Source organism: Chenopodium album, chromosome 1 (assembly GCF_948465745.1).
Source record: "Chenopodium album chromosome 1, dcCheAlbu1.1, whole genome shotgun sequence".
NCBI lineage: Eukaryota > Viridiplantae > Streptophyta > Magnoliopsida > Caryophyllales > Amaranthaceae > Chenopodium > Chenopodium album.
Genome location: NC_137834.1, coordinates 78,740,179 through 78,756,055, shown reverse-complemented (window position 1 = coordinate 78,756,055; position 15,877 = coordinate 78,740,179). Strand labels below are relative to the sequence as shown.

General features: G+C 33.7%; 1 protein-coding gene across 1 annotated transcript; it reads left to right on the top strand.

Moving 5' to 3' along the window:
* Positions 1 to 765: 765 nt before the first annotated feature.
* LOC145606655 (mediator of RNA polymerase II transcription subunit 25-like) lies at positions 766 to 15,521 on the top strand. The gene is made up of 11 exons (XM_081662499.1): positions 766 to 1,149; positions 2,307 to 2,492; positions 2,618 to 2,683; positions 7,776 to 7,959; positions 9,584 to 9,918; positions 10,681 to 10,734; positions 11,104 to 11,129; positions 12,387 to 12,455; positions 12,576 to 12,660; positions 14,629 to 14,715; positions 15,220 to 15,521. Exons 2-11 carry the CDS (start codon positions 2,307 to 2,309, stop codon positions 15,298 to 15,300), a joined length of 1,173 nt encoding a protein of 390 aa, XP_081518625.1. The 5' UTR covers positions 766 to 1,149; the 3' UTR covers positions 15,301 to 15,521.
* Positions 15,522 to 15,877: the final 356 nt, after the last annotated feature.

Below are 15,877 nucleotides of genomic sequence, written 5' to 3'. Positions count from 1 at the left end.
AAAAAAGCCCACCACCCACCGGCACCCCCCAACCACCTTGGAAACCCTAACCCTTACCCCAGCCCCGGCGAAAACCGGCCGGCCGCCACCCTTACCTCTCGAAAATAGCCGGTCGGAACCCCCTTATACCAAAAGCCACCCTCGAATTCACCCCTGACTTAAATCCTACCCCCGAAACCACCATAAACCACCACAACTGCCTCCCTTAAAACCAACACAACCGCCGAGAACCCTTCTCTTACCGCCGAAAACCCTTGAAACCTCCATCCAAGCACCGAAAAACACCACACAACCTCCCTAACCACCCCGAAAGACCCTACCTTACCTCCCTAACCACCCGGAATCTCCCTTTATTTAACACCTTAGAAACCGCCGAAACCCGCAACGACCCACAGTTTCCCTGGTGGAAAGATGTCGGCCGACCGTTTTCGAAGGCTAAGGAGGGCAGCCTACCGGTTTTGGTGGTGGATGGGGTAAAGGCTAGGGTTTCACGATGTTAGGTTCGTGGCTAGAGTTTTTTTTTTTTTTTTTTTTTTTTTTTTTGTATTTTTTTAGAAAATGAAATGCACCAATTAAAATTTGACACGTGGCATACAACCTACTAAATTCGGTCACCAACAGGTCAAGGTTCATTAAAAGAAGATGACGTACAAAGGTGGGTTTGCCTCGTAAATATCAAAAGGTGGGTTTGTTATTTTCACTTTTTCAGTTCGGGCAAAGGTGAGATGATTTATTTCCATTTTTCCAAAAAAAGGGTCACTTTTGTACGATAAAATGTCATTTTTCGTAAGATGTTCGATGTACAATAAAATTATTGTAAAACGAGGGCATACAAAAGTTTTTGGAATGTAATTTAGGGATGGAGGGAGTATTGTATTTTCAAGACACTAAACATAAACTAAAAAACAAAAATACAAAAAAAAATGAAAACGATTCAGGCATCTCCTTTGATGCGCGCGCTGTCTCTTTCTTCTGGTATTCCATGGCTTCCATCTTCAACATTGTGCTCTACTTTTCATATTCCCATACTATGTCTCAGAAGATTTACCCTACAAAATCATGGGAGAAAGGAATATACTTTGTTTTAACTATTACCTTATTCTTCAACAATGGCTTTCAACACCCATATTTTGAGGGTTTCTAACCGAGGTAAAATCTGAATTTTCTGATTGAAAACTGCTGGTTTCTGCAATTGATAATATGTTCTTTTCTGGGTTCTTTTTATATTCAACATTCATCACAATATCTAAATTTCTTTGCTTTTTATACATCTTCTCTCAATTGAGGAAAGTATATGATAACTTGTATAAAATTGACTGAGAATTCTGCTGTTATATTGCTTATTAACTGTCTAAAGTATTGGAATCATCCTTGATTAAGGTGAATTTTGTGTTTATATAAAGAATTCCCTTGATGGTGTAGCAATTTTTATCTTCATGGTGATCTAATTATACCTTTTGGTTTAGAGGGGATGTGGGGGTGGACAAAGAGCAAAGGCTAATTGATTCACAACAGGTTTCGAACCCGGTTTTTGTGTTCAACCTTAATTATCAGCTAACTTGTTGATTTGTACCCTAATTGAATTCAGGAAGCTTTAAATGTTGTGCCTTAGGGCCTATTCTCATACGATTATTTTCATTTCAGTTCAGCTCAGCTCTACTAAAATAAGTTCATTTCAGCTCGGCTCCTAATTTCCTTCTCTTATAAAATATTCATTTCAGTTTAGCTCAGCTCTAAGTTAAGTTGTTCACCTCAGGTGAGCTAAGTTCAGTCAATGAGAATAGGCCCTTAGTTGGGGCCATTTTTTATTGAGGTGCCCTAGGTTTTCATTTCTTGTATAATAGAATAATACTATATGCTCCTTAGAAATTTTCATAATTTGGCTATTGGGTAGTTAAATTGAATAGATTGTATTTGGGATGGTAATCTTTCTTGTTGGGGGAGGGAGCACATTTTGATAAATTTACATTAAAACTATCTTCGAGTATTGTATAGCGAAACCCTAGGTTGATCTATTTAATAAAGTAATTGGATTTTGGACTTTTAAGTAAAGTTACTGTGGCATTATAATGCTGTAAGGAGGCACTCTTTGATTTTTCTATTTTTTTCATCATTTGTAATTGTGACACCTACAATTACGTTATTGCTAGTAAAAGTCTCTGGATCTTGTAACCTTTGGCCTTGGTTTTTTTGGAGTTGTAATTTTTCAGTGTTGAGATAGTTCATATTTCACCTTTCTAAGGCGGAGGAAATCAAAAGTGAGTTATGTCACTTATGTGTATATTATCTTTTAATTTATTTCACAGATGTTTGCTGTACCACCAAATGGATTCATGACCAAGGAGAACTTAGTTGGAAAAAGACACTGTATTCTTGTTGCTGGTTCAAATCCCTTTCCATTACCAGTACCAGTTCATAGACCAAATTTTGATAACTGTGGAGATCCGTCACCGTGTCATGATGCTGAGACGGTTGCTGGGTGGTTTGGAAAAGTATGAAGTTGCTTTGCTTGTCTTGCATCTTTTATAAACACAGGAGATATAGAAAATAGAAATGAAAAGAAATCATTCTTATGATCTCCCATTTGCACCTGCCTTACTTTCTGTTTCATGTGCAGTGCTCTGTTTCTCTCTCAGTCATTTGTCCACGGAAGTTACCCAAAATAAGGGCACTCTATGAAGCGGTATGTTGCTCATTGCTTAGCAAATCCTGTTACGTAGTTCTTGTTTAGCTTGGTCTGATAACTGATTGCATACTTTACATGATTGATTATCTTGACCTTTTTTTTTTTTTTTTTTTTTTTTAATATTTTATATATATATATATACACTACCTCCGTTACAGGTTATGTGCAACGATTAGACATTTTCTCTCTTTGCTTTATGTCAAATCGTTGCACATAACCTGTAACGGAGGTAGTATATAAAATTGTTAATGAATTTCTTTGAACTTTGAGGTTGGGCTAGTATGTGGAAGTTCAGGGTTATGACTTTATACTTGGTGGATATTTTTAATGTTAGAATGTAGGGTTTTTGGAATTAGGTCAGTTTGGTTTGACTTAATTTTACTTATTTGACTTATTCTAGACAAAATAAGTTAAGATAACTTTAGACAAGATAAGTATAAATTAATTCAGGCAGTAAGTTCGAATAAATTAGAGGTTTTGATACAAAATAACTTCTGCTACACTAAGAGAGCCTTAGGCATCCTGTAGAAACTAGAAATTTTGATGTGTTTGGAGGTGGATATGAACTTCAGGTTATTTTGTGGATGTACAAACAATTTTGTTACCATAATAACCTTTAAACCTTAAGTAATTAAGTAAGCTTCCATTGTCCTCTTTAATCACCTAGTAGAGTGTTTTTTTTTTTATAAAGGCTAGAATCATATCATGGAAAGGTCAACCAGGCTAGACTAACATAGTGAGGACCAAATCCAATTGAAAAATTTAAGGGATACTCTCTTTTGTAACATTTTATGATTATCTTTTGTCAACAAATGAAGTTATCAAATATCACAAATAATCCTGTTCTTTTTGTATTCTTAACAAAGCATGGCATTAATGATAAACAGGTTAAGAATCTTACATGGCTAGTGAAAATATAAACTTCTTCCAAATTAGTTGACACGTTTTGACACTATTCACAAATTCTACATTGACTAGCTTTTGTGATTTATAGATAAGAAAATATTTAGTTGTGTGAGATCTTATTAGATTATTTTCAATGTGCATTTGCAAAATATTTACTTATTCATAATTTCTACTTATTGATAATAAGAGATATTTACGATTGAAATTATGCATTGGCAACATGAAAAAAGAACATGTGAGCTAATATGGAATGAAGTAAATTCTCCCACAGTATTGCCATCAACCTTTCTCAATCAAAATTATACGATCGTTATCTACTTCCGCTAATCCACCATCCTTAATCCACCATCCTTCTCCACTGCCAAAGTTCCGTTGATGACACCATCGGAAAATTGTGATTTTCCTCCATTCCCCAATGAGAGCGCCTTCTTTGTCAAAATGGCCTGTTCAAAAGTACCTCTGCCCTAGCAACTCCTGTCACTCTCCTCCATGTTCAACCCACTTCCATTTTGTACGGCACGGAATCAGGTCCTCCCCTTTCTATGCCACAATTAGTGATTCTACGTAGGGCTGCAAATGATCCGAGCCGAGTCGAGTCGAGTTTTAACTTGTTCGAGCTAAGCTTGGTAAAGATTTCAAGTGTTCGAACATGCTCGAGCTTGAACGAGCTTGATAATTTTGTGTTCGAGCTTTGTTCATTAAGGTTTTGCCTTGTTCGAGCTCGGCTTGACCTTGTTCGTTCGAGCTCGAGCTTGAACAAGCTCTAATGTGAACACGATCAAACGTGAATGAGCTCAATCAAGCTAATATAATCAACTTTGAAAAACTATAAGTATACTCTAATTAGAAAAGTCGTTTGATGATATTCATCATAACAACAAGATAGGCAGTAATTGAGTATTTGATATTATAAATGGGAAATTTGAGCAAATATACTATTCACTTTCTTAAAAATAATACTCCATATATTTTAATTTTATATGATTTTATAAACATGGCTAATTTGATTGTGTACAATAATGGATTATAATTAATTTGGTTCCATATTAAAATTGTACTATTTTAAGAATAATTAAAACAATGAAATTAATTGTTTCGAGCTTGAACGAATTATAAATGAGCATATGAACGATCATATGTACGAGTTATGAACGAGTGTTTGTGAACATTAATGAGCTGAGCACAAAGGTGTTCGAGTTGGGCTCGTTTACTTAACGAGCCTCAAATTTTTGTTCGGTCTCGTTCAATACTTAATAAACAAGCTTTGACCGAGCTTGTTAGCGAGTTGTTCACAAACGTAACAGCTCATTTGCAGCCCTAACTCTACCTAACAGCTTACGATGAATCAAAGAAGAAGGTAGAGTACGAATTTGACATCTTTATAAAGGGGATTTAACATTCTGTTTAGGGTTTGTGTGGTGAATGATTATGATATAAAGGAGAGGTATTGTTTGTAGATTGAGAGCTTGGTGTTTGTAGATTGAGAGGTTGGTGATCGGAGATGTTGGTGCAGAAGGCTAAAAGAGTCGTGGTGGAGGGAGGAGAAGAGTTGGGTGGTAGTGGTTGATTTTATAGGTGATAGGCGGTTTATGGTGGCTGGCTGGTGGTTAAATGGTCTGTGCTAATGGTTGGGTGGTGTTATTCGGTAGTACTCCCTCTATCCTTATTTGTTTGCCCCATAACCAAAATATGCTTTATTAAGGATTGAACCAAATATTGTAAGTGGATGAGTGTGTATTTGTCTTTTTCACTTTTATGAGTGTATGCAAGTGGGTTTAGTGGTGGGGACATGTTACAATATTAGTAAAAGGGGAAATCTTTAAGGGATATCCCAAAATTGAATTTGGGCAAACAAATAAGAACAGAGGGAGTATATGGTAGTGTTAGTGGTGAAGGTGGGTCGTCAAGGTTGGTTAAAGAAGACGAGTTTAAGAATATTTGAGTTGTAATAACCCTTTAATCATGGCTAATTAAACTAAATGAATTAACATTTAATATTTTACTTATTCTATATCTAGTTGATACAGAGTAATAGAAGTTAAAGGGTTGCTTGTGATATTTATTAACTTTTGTGTTGCCCACAAAAATACTCGGCAAAAGTATAGGGTTGCCGATGAGAATTTACCTAAGTTTAATTTTGTTACTAGTAACATACAGGAACTTTTCATGAGCATATAGAGTGCTACATAAGAAAAATAAATACTTTTTAAAAATTATTAAAAAACATGATCCCAAAATAACATAATTAATTTACTTTTCTACTAATTAAAATCAAAGTTGTAAACTAACATAATGGTTTACAAATAAGAGAATGATTTTAAAATAAAATTGAAAAATTAAACACTTAACTTGGAAAGGTTAAAAAAAAATGTACATTCATTCAAATTATCTACAAGGGAAACTTTTGTGAACCATATTAAGTGCTACACATAAATCGCATCATTATTATTCGTAATCCATTAGTTGGGTTTAATGTACGACTGTTGGTTAGGTATATAATTTTGACCCTGTTGTTATCAAAATTCTTATTATTTTTTTTTTTTTTTGAAAGATATCAAAATTCTTATTAGGGACAAGAAATTAACTACATTTTACAAACCTCTACCCTAGGAAAATCACCTGCTTAACAACTACTCCATCTGCTCTTTTTTATTCTTTATGTGTTCGGTTTCGGTGTTCTCCTTTATTCTTTACCTTTTTATCATAGTATGCATAATATTCCAATTATATCTCCACTTCTTTAAAAGAAATGTGTCCTTTTTTTTTTATTCATCAAATATTTTTTTTTTTATTTTTTTATTTTTATTTATTATTATTATTTTTTTTGCATCTCTAAAGGCTTCTATTGATTAAAGTAATCATAAAAGTGGATTTATCATATATAAATTCTTAAAAAAATCCCCACTTTAATTTTTTGTGAATTTGCATGCTGATACCAAATGTAAAGAATACAAAGGAATAGAGGGAGTAGTATAAACTAAGAAAGGGAAGCAATTAATCCATATAAGAATTGGTTGCTTGTCAGGTTTTAGTTTTTAAAGCTAAATTAACATTGGAATGCTAAACCCTTTTTTTTTTTCTTCTTCTTATCTTTGAAAGATGCAGCGACTTTAATGGGAAGAAATTGTTGGTATACATCGAGAAGATGTTTGATAAATGTTATAAGAATTTAAACTTATTACCTCTGCTAGACTTACTTAGCTACCAAACCAAGGAAAAGTAAAAATGGGGTCATACATGTGGGTACATTTGTATTATAGAGTACAGAGATAGAGAGTAAGAGTTATGTTAAATAAAATTGGGGGACACTATAAAATGAATAAAAAGTTGTTATAAAAGGAATAAATTAAAAGTGAGTAGAACCTAGAACTTAGAAAACAGATGAAAATGGAAAGTGAGTAAGACTTGGGAAAATGGAGGTAGTATAAGCTTGGTGACATAATAGTATATTTGTATTTATATCTTGGCCTAGGATAAAACTAATTTTGTTGTTGTTGTATAATATAGAAATGTTTCTTAATGCTGTTATTTGGAGAGATGATTGAAAGTAGGGGAGGAAGTTGTTGGTAAAACAATTGACTCAATATCTTGACATATTTGCCAAAGGGAAGTTAGAAATGGGTTGTAAGGTGCACCCCATTCATCCAACAAATTTCCCATCTCTTTTAGGCATATAGTTTTAGGAGAGTATCGGGGATGAAGAAAAAAATGGAGGAAACTCAAAACGACATTATGCTAAGCAGAACCAACCCAAGGGAGCAATGAATAGTTTTTTGTAAGACGGAGTGAGTAATAGAATATAAAGGAAAGGAAGGCTGCTTAAGAAAATTTTGAAAAGGTGAGTGTTGTAAGAAAAAGGTAAATAAAGTGTGAGAAGTGGAAATGTGTATAATTGTATATATAGTAAGGTATGTGGGATTGTGGGAAGTAATATAGTAAAGGGAGTTTGCCAATATGGAATTAAAATTGAGTAGACCCCCCCCCCCCCCCCCCCCCCCCCCCCCACCACCAAAAAAAAAAAAAACAAAACCCTTATCCCTAAATGAAAAGTGAGTAGAACAAAAAATAGAGGCACTCCAGAATATTTTTATTCTCCTACGAAATGGGATTGTTACTGTAACTATAATATTTGCTTGGAGTAACTGTTTTGATGATATTAACGTGGTCCAAATTGTTAATTTAGGGAAAACGCAACCCTTATTCAGAAGACCCACCTGTTCGGAATCAGCATCCTAATTACCTTGTTCTGATATCGGAGGATTTTAAAGAGGCTCAAGATGCTTTAAATTTGACAATGTTGGTAGTAAAACAGGAACCTTTATCAAGTTCGCATCCTGAGGCAGGGGCATTTACTACTAATCCATCAGGTTGTTACTTCTAATTTCAGTGTGATGCATTGGTTGGTTATCTATTAATATAGAACTATATTTTGCGACTCTTGATGCTGTGTTCTTTACTTGAATTTAATCTTCTCAATTGGGTAATGTGTTTCTGACCTTTGTTATGATTCAATTGTTTTTCTCCTCTCATGTGGCATTGGTATTGATTCTTAAATTCAATTTTGGGCTTTTGTTTTTTGTTATATCATTAATGATCAGTCAGTTTAGCTGATGGTGACAATTTGGATAAAAATAGCACACGTCAAACCTTGATATACCATTTTTTTTTATACCATTTTTTTTGGAAATAAGAACACAATGTGATGCTTTTAATATTCAAGAAATTGGCATCAATATTGCAAGTAATTTTCTGATTCTCCCTCAAACTGTACCTAACACAAAAATCATCAATAAGGGTTAAATTTAAGTATTTGTGAAAATAGGGTAGTTAAAGAGAGGAGTACTCATAGTTTCGTTCACATAAAAAAAAAAAAAAAAAAAAAAAAAACTGCTGTAGTTTTTTTTTTTATTTTTTTTTTAGGGAAGATAATTAGATAACTGATATTATTTTATAATAAATGGTGGAAGATTGCATGGGATGGACGTGTATCAGTGTATGACATATCCTAATTTCAGAAATTTCTAACGAATAGTTTATTTATTTTTGGGTATAATTAATATTTTAAATCAGTAATTAACTTTTAAAAAATTGAATTTTAAAAAATATTAACTTAGGGTATTTTAGTCTATTGGAAGAAGGGTAAAAAAGGCAATTTAAAATTTATACTCAAAACCCCTCTTCCCTTTATATGTTTTTTTTTATTTGTTTAATTTTTATTTTTTTATTTTTTAAAGTTTTTATTGTTTTACTCAGCGAAGTTCCTTTCTTTCTTCCTTGATGAGTTTAGCTATAGTCTATTTGTTCTTGTTAGGTATGGTGTTGCTATCAAGTAATCAAGGTGAGTTTAGTAGGTTTTGCGTTTTTATTCCAACTAAAGTGGTTTCTTACACTCTTGATAAATAATGGATCCTTGATTTTTTTGGATTTGACGTGTGATCCAATTGTATAGTGAAGACTACGTAGTATCTCAAAATCCAGTCCTTTTCACCTTGTTTGAGTAAGAGGTTGGGGAAAGGAAGGGGAGGGAGAGGTGTTGTAAGCTGCAACAGATGCATGATTGATTAATGAAAGACAATAAGAACACACAGATTGATGTGCTAGTTATGTCCATGGGCAGGCAAGAGGATGTTTTATTTTAAGAAAATTACAGATTATAGGCTAAGCTAAAACTTTTATATAGTACTCCTAAAATAGAAAGGAGATAGGCCTAAACAGAAAATTGTAGCCAATAAAGGGAAAACAGATTCAAAGGCCTATTCCAACAAGAGGGAAGGATCCATTTTTCTCCCTTCTTTAATCAACACTATCACTCTAAAATTGGAGAGATTTTAGGGGAATATGGAGCTCTACCTTCTCCTTCCCTTTCTTTTTCTCTACCCTCCTCTTTCTCTTCCCCCTTTTTTTCCTTTCAATTTTCCTATCCAATCAAAGTGTAAATCTGCGCTTAGTGAAATTCTTTCAAATTGATGAACTATCTTCTTTTTCCAACAGGAACTTCAAATGTCAAGGACACTGAAGTGAATTCCAGTTTAGCAACTGAAATTGAAACCAATGTCTCCTCTTTTGACCTTGTACATACTTCAAGCAATTTTCAAGGAAATACTAATATTGAAATGGGACAGATGAACTCTAACATGAATCTAGTAAATGCTCAACATGAAGGCAGTTTGGGTATGAATTTGGATACAACAATGAGCCATAGCTCAACAGATCTAGCATATAGCTCTGAATCCTCCGTGCTGGGAATGCCTGCACCTAGCATTCCTACGATTCATGGATTTCCTGGTTATTCAATGGATAATTCCAAATATAAAATGGCGTGGGAGGTTTGTCGCATCTAACTTTGCTGTGAAGTTGAACTTAAGTGCTTAAAATTTTGCATGCTATGGTACAATTGATGAGCTTTTATCTGGTAATAATATACAAAGTATGCTATAAAGCTGTTTCTTGTTTCCTTTCTTTTTTACCCTTGCAGTCTGATTTGGGTTTAATAGCTTATATTTATTGGCTTGTGTATTTTGACATGTACTTGTTGGATAACTTTATAGCCATCTTAAATGCTAAAACTTCTTGTCCTTGAAAAAAAAAAAACAATTCACTAAAAAAAACAAAAAAACCATTCAATTTAATTCATCACTATGTGCACACAATTTTGAGTATTTTCTATCTGTATTAGTGATTTCCTACTCTATTCCTATGTCATTGTAATCCTTTATTGCTAAAAAAAAAGTACTCCCTTTGTCCCACATTATAGTTCATGTTTTCCTATTTTTGAGATCCAAAATGTTATTCCTGTTTCTATTTTTGGATAGTTTGTAAAGACCATTATACCCTCATTTTTTTTAACTTTATTCATTGTACTTCTTAAATTACCCTTGAATTTTGCTCATGCATTGTATTTTTTTTCACTTTCTCTCTCTAACTTTTGTCTATAATTGTACTTTTTTATTTTTTTTAGTGTACTTCATCCACTTTCTCCTCCTATTTATTAAATACCGTGAAAAAATACAAACAAGAACTGTATATTGGGACGGACGGAGTACAATGAAAGTGTATTTACTGCATATTAACAAGTGCCATTACTGCAGGGAAATTTGTTCTGTTTAAGAGATGGGCATGCTGTCTTTATTACTAGATTGAAGGTATGTTTTAATGCATCACAAAAGAACCCTTGTTTTATACTTCCTCCGTTTCTTTTTTGTTGACACGTTTTCTTTAGTCACGTTTGCCAATGCACAAATTCAACCATTAATATCTTTAATTTTCGATAAGCAAAAATTATAAAATTAAATAGTTAGAAAATATATATCGTGACAATTCTAACAAGATCCCACATCACTATATTTTTTTTATTATATATAAATCACAAAACACGGTCAAAGGGAAGTGTGTGAATAGTGCTAAAGTCAAAACGTGTCAACTAATAAAAAGCGGAGGTAGTATAGTGTAGAAAGGTGTTATTACCTGGTGACACTTATTTTAAAAGCTCATATCCACATTTCCTTTGGCAGGCATACATTAATTCGGGTCTTGCAGCGTAAGTAAAAAATTTCATTTGTATTTTTTCACATCAGCAAATTATTTTATTCTTCTTGAATGATTACTTTTTAATGCCTATCAAAAATAGTTGTGACAACAGAGCAGCAGTATTTCATAAATTTGAATGTGCACACCTTATAGCTGGGATGGAATTTCACTGGGATTGCAGCAGATGAAATATAATTTGTAATATTGGTGAGAGATTGTACAGCCTGTTTTCCCTTCCAACATATTCTGAGATCATACTTAGGCGTACCTATCTCCATGCCATATTAGGTACATGGTATGCCACCTAAATGTAATCTCCATGCTGCATAGGTCTAAAGTGGCTTGGCACAGACCTTAAGGTTAGCTAGCTCTAGTCATAGTGTCACGGACTCACGGATCTTACTTAACAAGGATTATATTAGGCCAAACTTAAAATTGCCTATTTATTGGCCTAAAGGGAGTAAGACTAGCTCACTGATCAGATCGATAAGGGGTCAGTTAAGTTGGGTATCTTGGCTACTTGGAGTAGGGTTATTCTATGCCTGCATTTTAATGTTTTGCTTGCAGAAATATAATTGCAGCACCTTATGCTTTTTGATATACAATGAAAGGTCTTGCCGGCGGAAGCCCCAGTTATGGGAGAAGGCTGAAGCCCTATGGAAAGATTTCCCCTTACAAAGTACTGGACAATTGACATGGGATAAGTAAAAGCCATCTTCCCTAGGAATAACGAACTAAGAAACTAAAACATAGAAACTAAAACATTAATACTGTTTCCAGCCAATAGGCTATACTGTATAACCAAAGGTTACAGTCACACTAGACAAATTCAGAAACATAAAAAATGGGCAAAACTATAACTATATCAGAAAGGAAATTCTCTCAGACATCGTAGCTAGTAGTTGAATTCATATAAACTTATGTAGTCTCATACTTCCGTCTCGGGCCTGTACAAATTGGAAATATTATAATTCAAAATGTCTCATATGATGAGAGTGGCTTCATATTGTTTTGTGGGTTTGCTATTGATAAGCTAGTGGTGGATTTAACTATTGAGACTGGCTGTTATGCTCTAGCCTCTAGCTTGCAAAGAGAAAACTTTTGCCTGAAAGTTGAATCTCTTTGAAGCCTAGAAACTTTTATCAAATTTTGGGATCTATTATTTGTTGTTGTTGTTGTTCTTCTCTATTGTTAAATAGAATCCATCCTATCTTAAAGAGTTTTGATGTATCATGATAGTGAATGTTGTTTTTTTCTTGCTTTTCAGGGCTGTTGTTGGTTGGCCGTACTCCATGACAATGACTCGGTTGATTACACAGGCTCGCGTAAATCATGAGTAATGCCTTTGCAAATTACTTCTGAACACTTTTTAAGCATAGTCTCACTTGTTCCTGCTTTTTCTTAACTATATATCTGGAAATTTTTTCTAAATGTAGTTTCTTCTGTTCATTTCTAGGTACAATGTTGGGAAAGCAGTTCTTCTGGTTTTCAATGTGATGGAACCACACGATTTTATCAGGATGATGCTTACTAAAAAGCTTGTAAGTTATTCAAGACTGTGGTATCTTTATCTTTGTAGTAACTTGCTTTATGAGTATTTGCTTAAGTCAATTTCTTTGAATCTATACTCAGAATACTACATATTTTGTTGTTGGTAACTGACAAAAAAATTCATTGATGAACAATAGGTGTGTTTGGTATTAACTTTTTAGAGTAGCTTTTTGTGTTTGGCTAAACTAAAATAGCACTAATCTATAAATACCAGTGTTGCCTAAAGTTGTGGTGTTTCATATATACATAGTGTCAAACTACAGAGTAAGAGTTGCAACTTGCAAGTAATTATTAAAAATAATTATAAACTACAAAGAAGATAAGATATTTAATCTTAGGTTAAAGTGGCCCTATTGTGTTTGACTAATTTTAGATAAACTAAGAAGAAGACAAGATATTGAATTTTAGGTTAAAGGCCCTGTTTAGTTCACCTTATTTCAGAACCTTATTACTTATTTAAGATTAGATCAAATTTCGCAAATCAAATCAGGGAAAATAAGTTCTAAACATACTTTATCGTTTTTTGTGTGATTTTTAGTTGCTAAGTATCTTTAATTTTGTAATGAAAAAAATTATGAAAATTACATATTAATTGAATACACATAATTATGAATCTAACAAAACTCCTCTTGAGTGTACATATAAGGTTAAAGTTTGGTCAAATTAAATAATTAGATCAGATTAGAAATAATATTTTCAGATAAGCAAAAATAAGATTAACTAAATAAGGCCTAAGACCTTGTTCAATTCACCTTACAGAATAAGTTTTTGTATGACTAAATTTTAATTGGAAAAATTAAGGGAAATTTTCTTGGGTAACATTATACTTTTTAATTTTCTCAGTGGTAAATTGCAAAAAAAACTTATTATCGTTGGTAAACTTGATTTTTTTTTTTTTGCTAAGCTACCTATAACATTAATGACAAATTTTAACTAAATATTTAACCATACTTAGTTTTTATTTTATTTATTTTATTATTTTTTATTTTATATTATTTAATTGATTTTAAAAATAATTTTTCTTTAAAAAAATAAAAGCTTGCCCCCCTTCCCCCACCAGCATCTGACCATGCTGGCGCTGCCCACTCCCCTTTCCCGACCTACGGCGGCCTCCCCCGCCCTGCCGTGTATCTCCCCCATCCCTGAACCACCACCTTCCTTCTCCCAAAAACCCTTGAAATCCCCCAACCGCCCAATACCCTAACTCCCCACCCCGGCCGGCGACGCCCCACCCTTGCTAAAACCTCTTGATGAATCGGAAGTTGGTTGTTAGTAAATTGATAAGGTTTTCGCAGAAGAAGATCTTGTTAAGGATTTGAATTGATTCAAGCCTTTCAAGCCAAAAAACCCTCATTTCTGCATTTTTTAGTCTCGAAATATCATCGATGGAAGCTTAAGGGCGATTAACCGGAAGCCTAACGACCTCTTAATAACATGGCGGACGACTAACTAGAAACTCCGAGAATTTGCAGGCTTTCGATTAATGGTGGGGGATCACCATTGGGGGTGGGAAATTTTCATAATTTTTTTCATTACAAAATTGTTAGAATTTATACTTATTGATAATCAAAGATATTATTGGTGAAAGATTAGCATCGGCATACGTGGCCAGGAAAAATGGAGCAAGTATTTAAAAACGGATGAAGTAAAATGTGAATTTTATTCCCTCCGTCCCATACTCCCATGAATACTTCCCATTTTCATTGTCTTGTACTTTGAACATTATTTCCTTTTTTTTGGTATGAGCCATATGGCTGTTTGTTGTAATTTAGATTAAGCCCACTAATCTTTCCGTTCTCTTCACCTTATTTTTGCTAAACTGAACTTATTTTTACTGAACTGAAATTATTTTTACTGACTGAAAAAGGTGAAGAGAACAGGGCCTTAAGCAACGATCAACCATGTTGTGAATTTTCCGGTTTCTAATGTATGCTTCTCATTCTTTCTCACCTGTTCAGTCTGCAGTTATCAACCTTTCAACTCAGATACTTGTACTAACTGTTTCTGAGCAACCAACACACATCATTGGAATGCTTTTTCCCCTGGTATGTTTTTTGAGATCTTATATTATAAATTATCCTCAAAATTACTTGTATTTCCTCCGCTTTTATATCTTCCTATTTCCAGTAACAACAAAAACCAAATTATATGAGGTTTTTTTTTTTTTTTGGGGTTAGAATGGGAAAATTATTTGGTGATAATGTAAGTATACCCTTTTGATAGGGTAAGTGAGGTATATGTGGGATTTTTCTTTGCCATAAATGAACAATGCAACCATAGGAGGATCAATATGCAACACGTATACAGTTTACCGAAATTAGGATTTTTTATTTTTATTTATTTATTTATTTTTTATTAAAGTGATTTTCACCCTCCTTAATCTGTAGATTTCTGTTGTCCACCCCACAATGTTAAACTCTTTTAAGTACAAATCATATGGACTTGGAAAAATTCAATATGTGTAGCCTTTGTAAGCTGTAACATCTTGATTTGAACGAAGTAGTATTTTGGCGGAACTTAAACTTACAATTATTTTTCCTTAAATTCAGGGTGTTGATACCTCAAGTCCGTCGCTAACTGCACCAAGAGCAGAGGCTGCTGCTCCTCCTCCTCAGCGACAGCGGGGCTAGCAGTCTTATTAGATCAGCTACTACACCCAAAAGTTTGAATAATGAACTCATTTTATTCATATATGAGAATAATATTACCTATAGGTGAACTTTTGTAAAGACTGTTTTTCTCTTCTATGACTTGACATAAATTTACATGATTTCATACTATGGTATCAATTATAGACACTGGATTTTGACATTTTGTAGTCATATGAGATGTGATTATGTGAACATTTAGGTTTCAATTTCTTTTACATTACTACCAAGAAATGTAGTACGGTGGCAATGAATTCTATACTGAAATCATGGTGTTCATTTGGGTATAGAATTACTTTGGAGTGGCAATGAATTTTATACCAAAATCATGGCACACCAAAAATAAATATAATACACCAAAAAGTAATTTTGTTTTTCGACGTATGGGTCTACACCTTTAGGTCTTGTTCCTTTGAGCTTATGGGCGGAGCAAAGTAGCTGTCAATACAGTAGATTGAATCAGCAGAGTAGAGTGGAACAGATTTTAACAAAGCAGAGCACAACTCTGAAGAACAAGGTCTTACTCACCACCCCATTAACCCATCTCTTTTCTCTTTCA

Bases quoted from the DNA above. Each gene is read 5' to 3' on its own strand.
- LOC145606655 (XM_081662499.1), top strand. From the start codon at position 2,307: ATGTTTGCTGTACCACCAAATGGATTCATGACCAAGGAGAACTTAGTT. The intron at 10,735-11,103 runs GTATGTTTTAAT...TTCCTTTGGCAG, and splicing joins TCTTTATTACTAGATTGAAG to GCATACATTAATTCGGGTCT. The intron at 11,130-12,386 runs GTAAGTAAAAAA...CTTGCTTTTCAG, and splicing joins ATTAATTCGGGTCTTGCAGC to GGCTGTTGTTGGTTGGCCGT.